The sequence below is a fragment of the Rhinichthys klamathensis genome, unplaced genomic scaffold, assembly GCF_029890125.1.
Source record: "Rhinichthys klamathensis goyatoka isolate OS25496 unplaced genomic scaffold, OSU_Roscu_1.1 h1tg000060l_1, whole genome shotgun sequence".
NCBI lineage: Eukaryota > Metazoa > Chordata > Actinopteri > Cypriniformes > Leuciscidae > Rhinichthys > Rhinichthys klamathensis.
The window spans coordinates 4265618-4278189 of record NW_026606605.1 but is presented as its reverse complement, the minus strand read 5'-3'; the positions used below and the strand labels follow the sequence as shown (position 1 = coordinate 4278189).

General features: G+C 36.8%; 1 protein-coding gene across 20 annotated transcripts in view; it reads right to left on the bottom strand.

Moving 5' to 3' along the window:
• adgrb2 (adhesion G protein-coupled receptor B2) overlaps positions 1 to 12572 on the bottom strand; it is a 346370-nt gene that overhangs the window by 34125 nt on the left and 299673 nt on the right. For 18 of the 20 annotated variants that reach the window (XM_056249712.1, XM_056249721.1, XM_056249717.1 and 15 more), the window contains 4 exons: positions 11973 to 12039; positions 7480 to 7565; positions 3602 to 3700; positions 61 to 232 (listed from right to left, as the gene is read on the bottom strand). In XM_056249712.1, the coding sequence (XP_056105687.1) occupies positions 61 to 232; positions 3602 to 3700; positions 7480 to 7565; positions 11973 to 12039 (424 nt within the window). The remainder of the gene's footprint in view (positions 1 to 60; positions 233 to 3601; positions 3701 to 7479; positions 7566 to 11972; positions 12040 to 12572) is intronic. The other 2 variants (XM_056249716.1, XM_056249729.1) reach the window with 1 other exon arrangement.

Below are 12572 nucleotides of genomic sequence, written 5' to 3'. Positions count from 1 at the left end.
ACCCCAGTCTCATCTCACATTCAGAATTAGGGATGTAAAAAAAAAAAGTAACCCACTGACCTCTCGGCGCATAGCACAGTGCACAGTGATGATGACGAATCCCTGGACTGAGTCAAAGACGGCGAAGAGCACCTGGAAGAGGGTTGATCGGCGGTCTGTGATGGCCAGCACAGCTGACATCCACGTGAGCGCCAGCAGAGGGAGAACCACACAAGAGCTCCATAATGACGCCCTATGAAGAAAGAGTACAGAGCAAAATGCATGTCATCCTTCGTGCAGCAAGGTGGTGACATCACTGCACCTGGAATCATTAGCCATTAAGACCAACTATTATCACGATTAGAGTTTTGATGGAGCGTTGATACGGTTTAGAGACCAGCACAGCAACACAGACATTTAACTGAGAGTCAATACAGCGTAAATGTATGCGTAATGAGTGGTAATAATTGAAAACCTGAAAATTCCACTTTATTTTACAGTCCTGTTTCGCATGTACATACTAAGTACTTATAGCAATTACAATACTGGGTTAAAACTAGGTACTAACCCTGAACCTACCCCTGAACTTAACCCATGTAGTTACCTTATATTACCAGTACTTTATTGGGTAAGTACACTGTAAGTACACGTACTGTAAAATAAAGTGTAACTATATTTAGCAATGACATTATTATTGGGCAACACTTCATTTTGATAGTCCACTTTAGACATTCTACTAAGTAACTTTGCAACTACATGTCAACTACCAGTCAGTCATTAGAGTATTACTATACTAATACAGTCTATAGACTGTCTGCTTAATATCTACTTAGACTTTATTTCGATGCTCACCAACAAACAATCGAATGACTAGAAGTAACTTTGCAAGAACATGTCAAATAATTCTTCTAACCCTAAACCTAACCAAACAGTCTAATACAAGTTAGTTGACATGTAGTTGTTATAATTATTATTATTAATATGTTATTATAAGTTACTTATAATAAGTATAATGTCAAAAGTGGAATTGAAATAAAGTGTAACCTATTATTGTTTTTTTTTCTTTAATTCACAGACACACATGGTCAATCCAGTTAGGACACACTCTCACATTACTCTCACAAATAATTGCTGTTCATAATGTTGAGCACTCATGCTAACATGCCCTAATAGATTTCCAACATGTTGCTAATGCTACAGCAGTGTTTTGGTTCTGCATCATGCAGAGCCTATTTAGATAAATATAAGGTGTCAGTAAGGACTTGTCTGCTTAAGCTCAGCGAAGCAAGGGCTCCCCACAGCTGGGTAACAATTTAACATCTTCACGCTGCACTGACTCAGTCTCCTGCATGTGACTGCAATGGGACGGACATTAGCAATGAGACACAGATTTGCTCCTATATGCAAATCTACTAAAGTAGTTCTCATGCTCATACAAGAGCAATGCAATAACAGAAAGACAAGGTTGACTTGGTAAATGTAAAATAGCATGACTCAAATTCTTTGTCCTCCCCTAACTAACTGTGGAGAGAAAGCATGGGGTTTGGATGGAGCAGGAAGTCCGGTATTAAAGGAAATGAGGTGGGATCATGTGAACATGGTCCACCCAAACTTCCTTTAGGAAGTCCTCTTCATTCATTTCTATAAATGGAAGTTGTATTATGGCGCCACACACACATGCCCCATATTTATACACGGATAGCTGAGACAGAAAAAAAAAAGCAGACAGCAAGAATGAGATGAGGAACAACACAAAATAAAAATTGACAAAGAGAAAGAGGAACAGAGAAGCGATATCATTCATTTCATGATCATTTCAATAACATGACTCCCTCCAGCAAATAGAGGAGAGAAGTCCAATTTATCCAAAGCCAAAAGAATCAGAGGTGGCCCTTGATCCACACTCCGGTTCTTTACCTCTTCAAAGAGCACACCGTGTTTGTGTTTATGTGCGTGTCTTTGCTCAAGTCTACAGTCAACACAGCTGAAGACATAGGGAGAAAAATCCTGTTAGGAATATTTATGTCTGATTTACTAGTTTAAATATTTAAAATCCTTGAAATAAGATAATTAACTAAATTTACAACATTAGCATACTGTAGTCTGGATCTTCAATATAAGTGTATTTTGTCTTACTGCATGCAGTGAAAGATTTTTTTCACGTTTTTAAATTTTGTAATAGATACAAGCTAAATAATTTGCCTATGTGGCAAGACATAATATGCTTGAAAGACAATATTTTAATAACAAGCCTTAATATGTTTCACAATTAGACACAAAATACTTAAAGGAGAACTCCGGCGCAAAATGAACCTTTGGTCTAATAAAACATTGGTACCTAGTCAACCGTTCTCTGAGATTTGTTTTGATGATAATCGAATGTAAAGAGTTGTATCTCTAAAAACTGTTTAGCGTATAACGCTAGTAATGGGGGCATCTATTAAGTAAAAAGAAATCGCTAGTTTATACCACTAACAAGACTCAAAATAGCCCCACACAAACACAGTAACATAATGAGGGTCCCTACATGCAAAACGAAGCATTGAGAACTTTGTAAGTGTACAGACCATTTAATAAGAAGATATTTTATGAAGACAGTCCACTTCGTGTATACAGACAGGAGCCATCTTTGGAAAACAGTCTCAACTAGTCAAACCACGAACGACGTGCTAAGTGAGCTGAACTGTATGAAGTTCAGTGAACTTCTGAACTGTATGAATGGCGTTCGTGGTTTGACTAGTTGAGACTGTTTTCCAAAGATGGCTCCTTTCTGTATACACGAAGTGGACTGTCTTCATAAAATATCTTCTTATTAAATGGTCTGTACACTTACAAAGTTCTCAATGCTTCGTTTTGCATGTAGGGACCCTCATTATGTTACTGTGTTTGTGTGGGGCTATTTTGAGTCTTGTTAGTGGTATAAACTAGCGATTTCTTTTTACTTAATAGATGCCCCCATTACTAGCGTTATACGCTAAACAGTTTTTAGAGATAAAACTCTTTACATTCGATTATCATGAAAACAAATCTCAGAGAACGGTTGACTAGGTACCAATGTTTTATTAGACCAACGGTTCATTTTGCGCCGGAGTTCTCCTTTAAGAACAGGGTTTTTGGCAAAAGACGCATATGAACATGAAACGAAACTAAACAAAACAAGCAACAACAAAAGCTAAGCTAAGAAAAACATCAACTAATGCAAAACAAAATAAAACAAACAAACAAAACAAAACAAAACATGTACTGATTGAATGGCTAAGTCTAAGTCTGCCTTGGACACTTTTATAACTCGATTGCAAAATGTTTTGCAGTGAGTCTTGTAGGCTTATGTTTGACGAATACAATATACGAACGTTTAAATAATTAAAACAAAATTTAATGTCTATTCAGTGATTTATAATATTGTAATGCCTTAAATGATCTTCTTTGAGGGAATTTCTCAGCAAAGATTTTAAAAAGTGATTTAGCGGTGTAGTTCTGGAGTGTGCTGACAGGAGGGTGGCTCTTTGAAGAGTTTCGGTTTCTTACTGTCAGTGTTGGGCTCTAGAGAGATAAAGAGAAAAAAAGAAAGATATGGAGAGAGAAAGTAAGAGACAAAGAGAGAATATGGAATGAGACTAACATGGCGCTGCTGGCGGTAGAGCTGGACAGGGCGGTACTGGAGATCACGCCACACTTGGAGCATTTCAGGAGCAGCCTGCTACGCGCTTCCAACGGCGGACTTCAGGACCCAATACACACACACACACACACACACACACACATATATATATTCACATCAGGAAGAGATTGACATGACACACAGAAGCAGGGAGATCCAGCCATACACCCACATTCATGCCAATACATACAAACGGCACGATGGTGAAAGGTTGAATGCAGATTGGAGAGGAATTGCAAATGGAATATTTTGACAATGACAACAAAACAAGTAGATAAGGACAGGGAACACATAAAAGAGAGGAAAAAGAAAGAGAAAGACAAAATTAAAGTAATGCCAAGAGAACAGCATCAAGCAATGAACAACAGCAACGGCAGAGTGAGATCTGTAATGACTGTCACAGCGTGAAAGTAGCTTGTGTGTGTGAGAGAAAGAGACAATGAAGGCAGGAAAATGATAAAATGGAGAGAAACACAGTAGAACGCAACCACAGATCATTAACAATCAGCAGATGAGGCAGATGGGAGCTGCAAAGACTAACCTACTTCAGCTGCTCACTGAAGTGTGTGTTTATGTGTGTGTTATAGGAGTTTTTGTGTGTGAAAACACGAGTAAGACTGATGCAGAGAGAAGGAGGACACACTCACACACACCTGATACCGCACGTGACCCTTGATTTGTGTAGGCATTGTTAGAAAGCAGAGCAGCACGTCCAGGTTGGTTTCCCTCAGGTCATTAACCAGGAAGTTCAGTTTTTAATGAACCTTGTTACAATCCCCCTCAGCTTTATAAATAAAGGTCTGGGGTGTAAAAGTGGCACTAAAGATTTAAAGGAGAACAAATACTTTCCCTATCAGTACAAATGTGTAAATATATGAATACAAATGTGTTTTGTCTTGTTGCATTGGGAGAAATTTTGAAATTAAAGGAAATTTATGCTAAAACCATCGGAGAAAAAAAATTCACCAATGAAACAAATACATTCTAAGAAAATCTTGATATCTTAAAATTTTAAACAGTTTTCATTCTTAGGTAATTTATTTTAATTTTAAAAATAAATACTGCTCTTTTGAACTTTCTATTCATAAAAAATCCAGGGAAAAAAAAATGCATCCCGGTCTCAACAAATATATTAAGCAGCAAAAACTTTTTCCAACATTGATAATAATAAGAACCATTATTAATAATTGAACACCTGTGTTATTATTATAAAACATAACAACAAAAATTGTAATAATCCCAAACTTTTCACTTCTAGTGTGTATATACATAAACTCACACTACTGGTTGAGTCAGTGTTGCTACAGTATTCTGGGCAACACTAGCTTTATAAATGCTATACTTAGTTTTTTGTTGTATGTTTACATGACAACTATGTACTAAAACCAGAAACGGTTTTTCTTTGCATTTTTGAAAAGTTTCACGTACAGACGACAATGTTGTTGAAAGGATCCCTGTTCACATGGATCCACGAAAATGACTAAAAACGCTGTATTATTCATGCCAGGCCAGTAGTTGGCGATGCCACTTTGTATAGAAACACTACATGCCTATAGACTGAACATGTAATATGCATGCATGCGCATGATGTCACCATTTTCACGAATTCATAATTTTGTAGTTTACACGGAGACGATAACGGTATCTTTTTCAAAAACGTGCACTTTGAAGCCCATTTTAAAAAGTTAGCTTTTTCAGGCCCCCAAAACAAAGTCGTTGTGTAAATGAACAGCCAAAACATAAAAAGTTTTCTTTCCTTTAAAACTCGGTCTCGTGTAAAATCAAATGGGGTGGAGTGGAATTCATTGGTTTAGTGCTTTAGGTGATCGACTGAATAGACATACACTTGATTCAAACTTCTGTGTTAGTGCATTAAAGCCATTGTAATTTTTTTTTTTTTTTTTTTTTTTTTTTTTTTTTTTATGTTAGTGTTCTGAGAAGATGATTTAAACAGTAAAGGTAACGAAAGACATGCAGTCTTATCTCACAGAGTTGGAGAAAGTGCTCAGAACATTAGAAAAATGCAAATGAGGAGGCACTCAGGGTCAGCTCACAACAGTGGACACATTTATTTACCTAACCCTAACAATAAAAGCAAAATACTAAATTTAGTATCCTTTTCAAGAAAATAGAGTGATGCTTGCCTGTGCGAAAACCACTGCTAAGATCCTAGAGTGTTGAGGGTGGTTTCTAGGGCATTGCTATGCGGTTTCTAAGGTGCTTTGAGTGGCTTCTTACTGGCCCAATCAAAATTCTCTGATATTATGGTTTCTCAATTTTCAAATTCTCCGATACCAAAAATGTATGCACCTCTTGATGAAAATAACATCACAACATTTATTTCCATCAAGAGGTACATAACTTTTTGGTCAAGATCTTGTATTGACAAAGCAAGAGTCCAGCATCCCCCAGCACACCCCAAAAACTTTCAATGAATTTAAGCTCTGGACTCAGGCTCTGGAAGCGGAACCAATTCATGTGTGAAAATGATCCCAACCATTCTTTCACAATTTGAGCTGGGTGAATCTTGACATTGGAATATGGCCATGATGTGTCTTCCTACATGGTTAAGAAATGAAAAGCTACACACTCTATCAATTAGGGTTAGAAGAACTGTTGCCAAGCATATAACATGCTAGAAACATAATAATAACTGCTAGGCTCAAGCATTTGCCCATTTAAATCCGAACAGCTTTTTTGGGGCCGGGCAGTGTATATGTGAAAGACAACATTAGAGAGTGTGAATATGGAAATGAGTCGAACTGAATTTAAACACAGGGACATTTTTATGTACAAGCCACAAGCTGAAAATCCTTAGTTAGCCATTGCAGCTCCCAATATGCATTGATCTCCCTTGTACATAAACATTAGAGGAAAAGAAAGTGAAAAGAAAAAAAGACAAATCAATTAGGGCAACATTGCAGAATGTCCTGGAGGGATTACAAATATCCAGTCATTGGATTAGCTCAGATCTCTGATTAGCTCCTCATTCAATTAGTAAGACCCACAGTTTCCTGCCAAGACACCGGTATGGTGGTCCACCAAAGCAATGCCACATATCTAAATGACATATGTACAGCATGCATTCAAAGCGGAGAGGCTATCCGTGCCCATTAGACACACTAATTCAGTTGCACTGTAAGCATTAAGGCCGTTCTCATGCCTTCAGTGTACTATTGGCGAAAACACGATTATGCATCGCAATGAGCTTGACAGCAGTTGACCCGTGCGCTCATTTTAAACAATGCACTGCACTTAAAAATGGGGATTTCTGATGTGGCGGTAGTTTAATTAAAGATGGAGGGCTGTGAGAACACTCTTAAAGTTTCCGGGTAGAGGATTCATGGAGCGGAATGGGAATATTCAATCTCTCAGTGCGGTTTAGCCTCTCGTTTGAGGTGAGGGATGTGGCGGTCCACTCATTAACACAAGTGTTTAATGGATCACTCTGCTTTGTGTCCAACCAAACAAAGGCAAAACAGAACAGGCGTTTTAAAAGCACAAGAGCTCCTTGATCCTGTCAGTATGTGCAGTTACATGAACAATGAATATACACTTAGCTAATGACAGAGCTATCAGAGAACTAGCCTGAGGTTAGCAGCCCAGCAAATCAATACAAGTCCATTAATGAAGCTGTCATATCTTGGCTTTCAGTCTGATTTTTTTCAACTTTTAGTGGTTGTGTGTGTGTGTGTGTGAGCATGAGTAATTTATTTCGCCCATACAAATATTTGACAGGATATTTTAAAACGTTAAACAGGCCAGTGGTAAATGAGTGACTTGGTGCAAATCCAGAAATAGATGGGTATCATATAGCCATCGCTTTGACCTTCACTTACCCTGCTCTTTGCTTTTTGGACTTGTCTGAGATGCCATCTCTAGACATGAGCTTGTTGAAGACCACTATTCCAATCAGCATGTTTACCTGCAAAAAAAAGATAGAAGTAGGGTTATCTACTTTGTTATTTAAGTAGTGTTGTTTGCTAGTTAAGAACAGGGTTGTACACCATTTAGAACTGAATTGAGGATTGCTTTGAATTCGAATTCTAACTCTTTAAAGGTGCAGTCTGTAATATTGACAGATAGTGATTGAAATTGGTACTGCAGACTCAACGCTCGTGTGGGTTGCCAGATTGAGGACACGCAATCTCTGACCCAGTTCGTTCGCTGGCTTCCATTGCTGCAATACGCTGTGTTTTATGCCAACTGGCAACCCGGGGTGTCAAAATACTGTAGCGACTCTGACAGGGTATCCGGACAGATGTGTCTAAATTAGCGAATCCCGATTTGCAAACAAAGGTCAGTTCTTCGTGAGTAAACAAAGGGGCATTCTGTATACGACCCCCTTCGGGCATGTTGACCAGCAGGGGTGCCACTATGGCTGGAGTCTCCCTAGCACATGACACATTTGGAACAAGCCAGCGTTGTCTTCAACAAATGGTCAACCATTCAAACCTCGCCGTCTCACGGGACACGCATCCTGATATATATTCTGTGTGAATTGTAGTTCAATGTATTATTAGTCCCATTATTAAAGCCATTATATTCTTGATTGCTTTCTGTCTAAAAAACCTCATAATTTACAAGTCAATGAAATGATTGGTCTAGCTACAAAGCTTTACAATTTGTTACTATTTCAGTAACCTAAATTTTATAAACACCGGAAAATTAATGTTCACGGCCGGAACATTGATATTTCTTGGAGTTTATAAAAAGGGATAACTTTGTTGAGAAGTTGGTAAGTTAATCTTACGGCTGTTTGCTGGACAAACCGATTGTTTGATAACTAAATTAATTCCCTTAAGGTTATCTCATATAATCGATCTGTAATGAGACCATTGATATATGAATGAGGAATTATAATTCGTTATGATTTACCATTCATACATACGATCGATCTGTTTTCAATTTCGATAATTTAACTGTAACATGCAAGATATGAATCATATTCATGATTGATTATTAAAATTCCCTATAAATAATTTGAGCTAATTAAGGCAAAACAAGTCATTGTTGCTACAATACTATTGGGTAAATTGGCAGTGGGCGGTCACACAGACCAAAACAAAAAAAGACATTCCCACCTGGCACACACAATTTAGTAGAATAAGTGGATGTAGCATTACTTTTCTGAGAAACAAGTATTTGACCGTGGCATGTTTCCTAAATCTCTGCAAACATATTATGGTAGTTTTAGTACAAATAAAAAAAAATTCATACAGCACCTTTACAGTTTTTCTCAGTCACTTTGGTGCATTTCTCACATTACTATTTACATTTGCACAACAGTTAGTTCAACCTCCACAACATTTAGTCATGTGAGCACATCATAGTAGCAATTTCTCATTCCTTTCAACAAATTGCAAATGCTCTTGGACATGCATCAATTGCTTTCATACAACTCTCTGCTGTTTTATAACATTATCATTTGCTTATGTTATGTCAGTCAAAATTAACTATACTTGTGAATGCTGAATAGTCATTCCATTTAAAACTAATAGTCCTCATTTCATAGCTTGAGTCATCACATACAAAAATGTTGAACTAGTTGTCGAAATCTGTCAAGCTAATTTTACTATTTTTGTTATCTTTTTTTTATCCTAAATTGAACAATTTCTCTCAGGTGAACCTTAGCTTTCACTGATGAGAAGGGGTGTGCATGAATGATTTACAGTACTATGTATGTTGTATGTTCAGTTCCAATATGTACTGCAATATTGTTTACAGTTGTGCACAGCTCTACCCAAAGGGAGTTTATGTTTGTTGTAAATAAGGGTGTATTTTTTTATTTTGCACAATGCTGTGAACAAATTAGATTTGCAAAGAGCATATGCAGTAAAAAATGTGAAACACATACATATCCAGTGTCTTGTACTCAATTACCTCACTAAATACAGTAATGTGTAACTTTACTGTAGTTTTCAAATGGCTGTGCAAATAACATATAGTGCTGTCTTGAGCATTGAGCATTTCCAGGTAGTGTCACCAAGATCTGACTTTTTTGCATTGGAAAACATTTACAGAGTAAACTGTCATAATGAAAACATGACAAAGCCATTTGACTATCTTGTTCATAAACAATGGTGTCAGGACTTTTCACCTTGATGACACTGACACTTTCATTGGCATGAATACTTGCTTTTGAGGAATGAGCTATCCATTTTGAGCAAGTGACACACTTTTGCAGGTTATCAACTAGGTTTTGCAGTTTGTACTAATTGTTTTGAGAACTGCATTAACTGTTGTGCGAATGTAAGTAGTGATGTGAGAAATGCACCAAAGCGACTGAGAAAAACTGTAATTCCATTTGAAATGAAATAGCAAATTAAATGCAGATTTAGGGAACAAAATATTAAAATGATTTGAATTTAAACACAACACCTTTTAACCAGAAAAACAAAGTTTGTCAAGTTTGAAAGTTTTGTCAAATTCCTCAAAGTTTAAAGGTTTAATAGGCTGATGAAAGACAGACAGATAATGATAGATATAACGATAGATAGAACGACCGACAGACAGACAGACAGACAGACAGACAGAGATAGATAGATAGATAGATAGACAGATAGATAGATAGATAGATAGATAGATAGATAGATAGATAGATAGATAGATAGATAGATAGATAGATAGATAGATAGATAGATAGATAGATAGATAGATAGATAGATAGATGGATAGATGGATAGATGGATGTCTGTGGCAGGTGCTGTAGATTTAAGTCTGGAACCAAATTAGCAGGTGAGATCATGAAGAAACATTAATGCTCTCATGTTTCTCATCTGCTCTCTCTCTCTCTCTCTCTGCAGACTGTTGTCTAGTCTGCTCCAGCCAACTGTCCACTGGACACACAGAGCACTGAAGAGGAGCTTAGACTAAGGTTATGGAAAGACCACACACATATGTGCTCGTGATACAAACAGGATTTAAGCCAAAGCTTGCTGTATACTGTTTCTGTTTCTTTTGCATTACAACAGTGGGGCAGATGGCTGTAGGACACAAGACTGACAATCTCTTTCAAGCTTATTTGTATAGCGCTTTCACAATATTTACTCTATATTGTTTCAAAGCAGCTTCACAGAAAATGCATGTTTCAAAGTAACAATCAGGAAACATTATTTTATCAGTCAGAGATCAGTGTGTCAAAGTTATAACATCTATAAACATCTATAAATCAATCAAAAATTAGTGGTAAACATCATGTATTCAGTTAAGCATGTTAAGTAATGATTACAGCTTGTGATCTTAACTTGTTAAGTGACATCTGACTACTCTACACCAATGCATGAACTGTGGCAGATGCATTCAACTTTTGTTAAAGTAAGAATCATCAGTCTATTTCTGTTAAAGTACTCATGCTACATATTATATAACCCAGAGTGCTGGATTTTAAACCTAAAATAACGTTGCGTTTAGTTTATATATATATATATATATATATATAATTCATATATACTTAGTGTATGTATATATATATATATATATATATATAATTCATCATTCTAATATGCTGATTTGGTGCTCAAGAAATGTTTCTTATTATTATCAATCTATATCTAACTTTTGTCCAAATTAACATTAACCAAGATTAATACATGCTGTAAAAGTATCAGTATAAATTCATGTTAGCCTTTGCATTAACTCATGTTTTACTTAGTTGCTACCCAGAAATAGTTTGAGAAGAAACAATAATTGCCTGGACCTTCAGCATCATCGTAACGGCCCCCTGTTGAAGACCCCTGCGCTCAATCAATACTCAGCATGTTCAGTCCAAGAGCATATTTAACCTACCAAGTCTAACATGTTTACGAGTGCCGTTTGTATTCTGATCATGCAAGGCGCTTGCTTAGACAATGGGTCTCCACTTTACTATTTGCTGGAGGCAAGATTAATTATTTTTTCATTAATTAGATTTGCCTCTCCAAAGAGGGAGCTGGCATCTCCAGATGCCTAAATCTCATTTGCAGTTGTTTGTTTGAGAGGGCAGCTTTATGCCACCACCACGAAACAAACAACGCAAATCACATCTGACCATGAAAAACAATGCCAACACCTCACAGAAAACACATAGCACCTGCGACCAGGGATGGAGGATATATAAATACACACACTTTGGTCGCTTTGGTCTAATAAGCTCATCAAGTTCACTCACGCATGTTAACATGATATACTGATGAAAAATACATTTTAAATGAGACAGGCCTCAACTCTAATCTCATTAGTGACCGATTTTTCTCTTCGACTGCAGGCGTGATATATTTAAAGTGCATATTAAAGTGGGCGGTGCTCATGTTTTACTAATCTAACCAATGGGAAAGCAGAGTCTGAAACTTACCAGTACAATGACAGCAGCAGGACCAACGAAAGCATAGAGCAGCCCCCCTTCCAGAGACAACCAACAACTGAAATTGAGAGAAAGAGAGAGATAAAGTGAAATATAAAACAGAAAATCACAAGGGAGTGTTGAGATAGTGTTGGCTTCAGAAAAAAAAGGAGTTGGCGGGAATGAATTGCAGATTTCATTAACCTTCAATTATTTTTCTTCAGACAAATACAGATTAAATTAAACTTGGACTCCAACCAAATTTGTTCCCTAAATGAAGAAACTGAAGAGGGATATTTCAAATACAACCTCTTCATCATACTCCTTGTAAGGATTCTGGAAATATCACATTGTTAAATCGCTTTCATTGCAGATACCAAATAAAATCTGCAAAGTTAATAGACAGATCAAGATATTGCCTGATAAAAGTTATACACAAACATCTCTGCAAAATCTCGAAGGTCATACTTCATATACGAGCATTATTAATCATTATTTTAATAGAGCTATTTCGACATTTTGCTAATGTTCTGGTCAAGGACAATCAAACTATTTCAAATCTAGTTTGTATTCTGACTTCCTTGTGAAATGTCAGCTGTGAAAGGACTATAG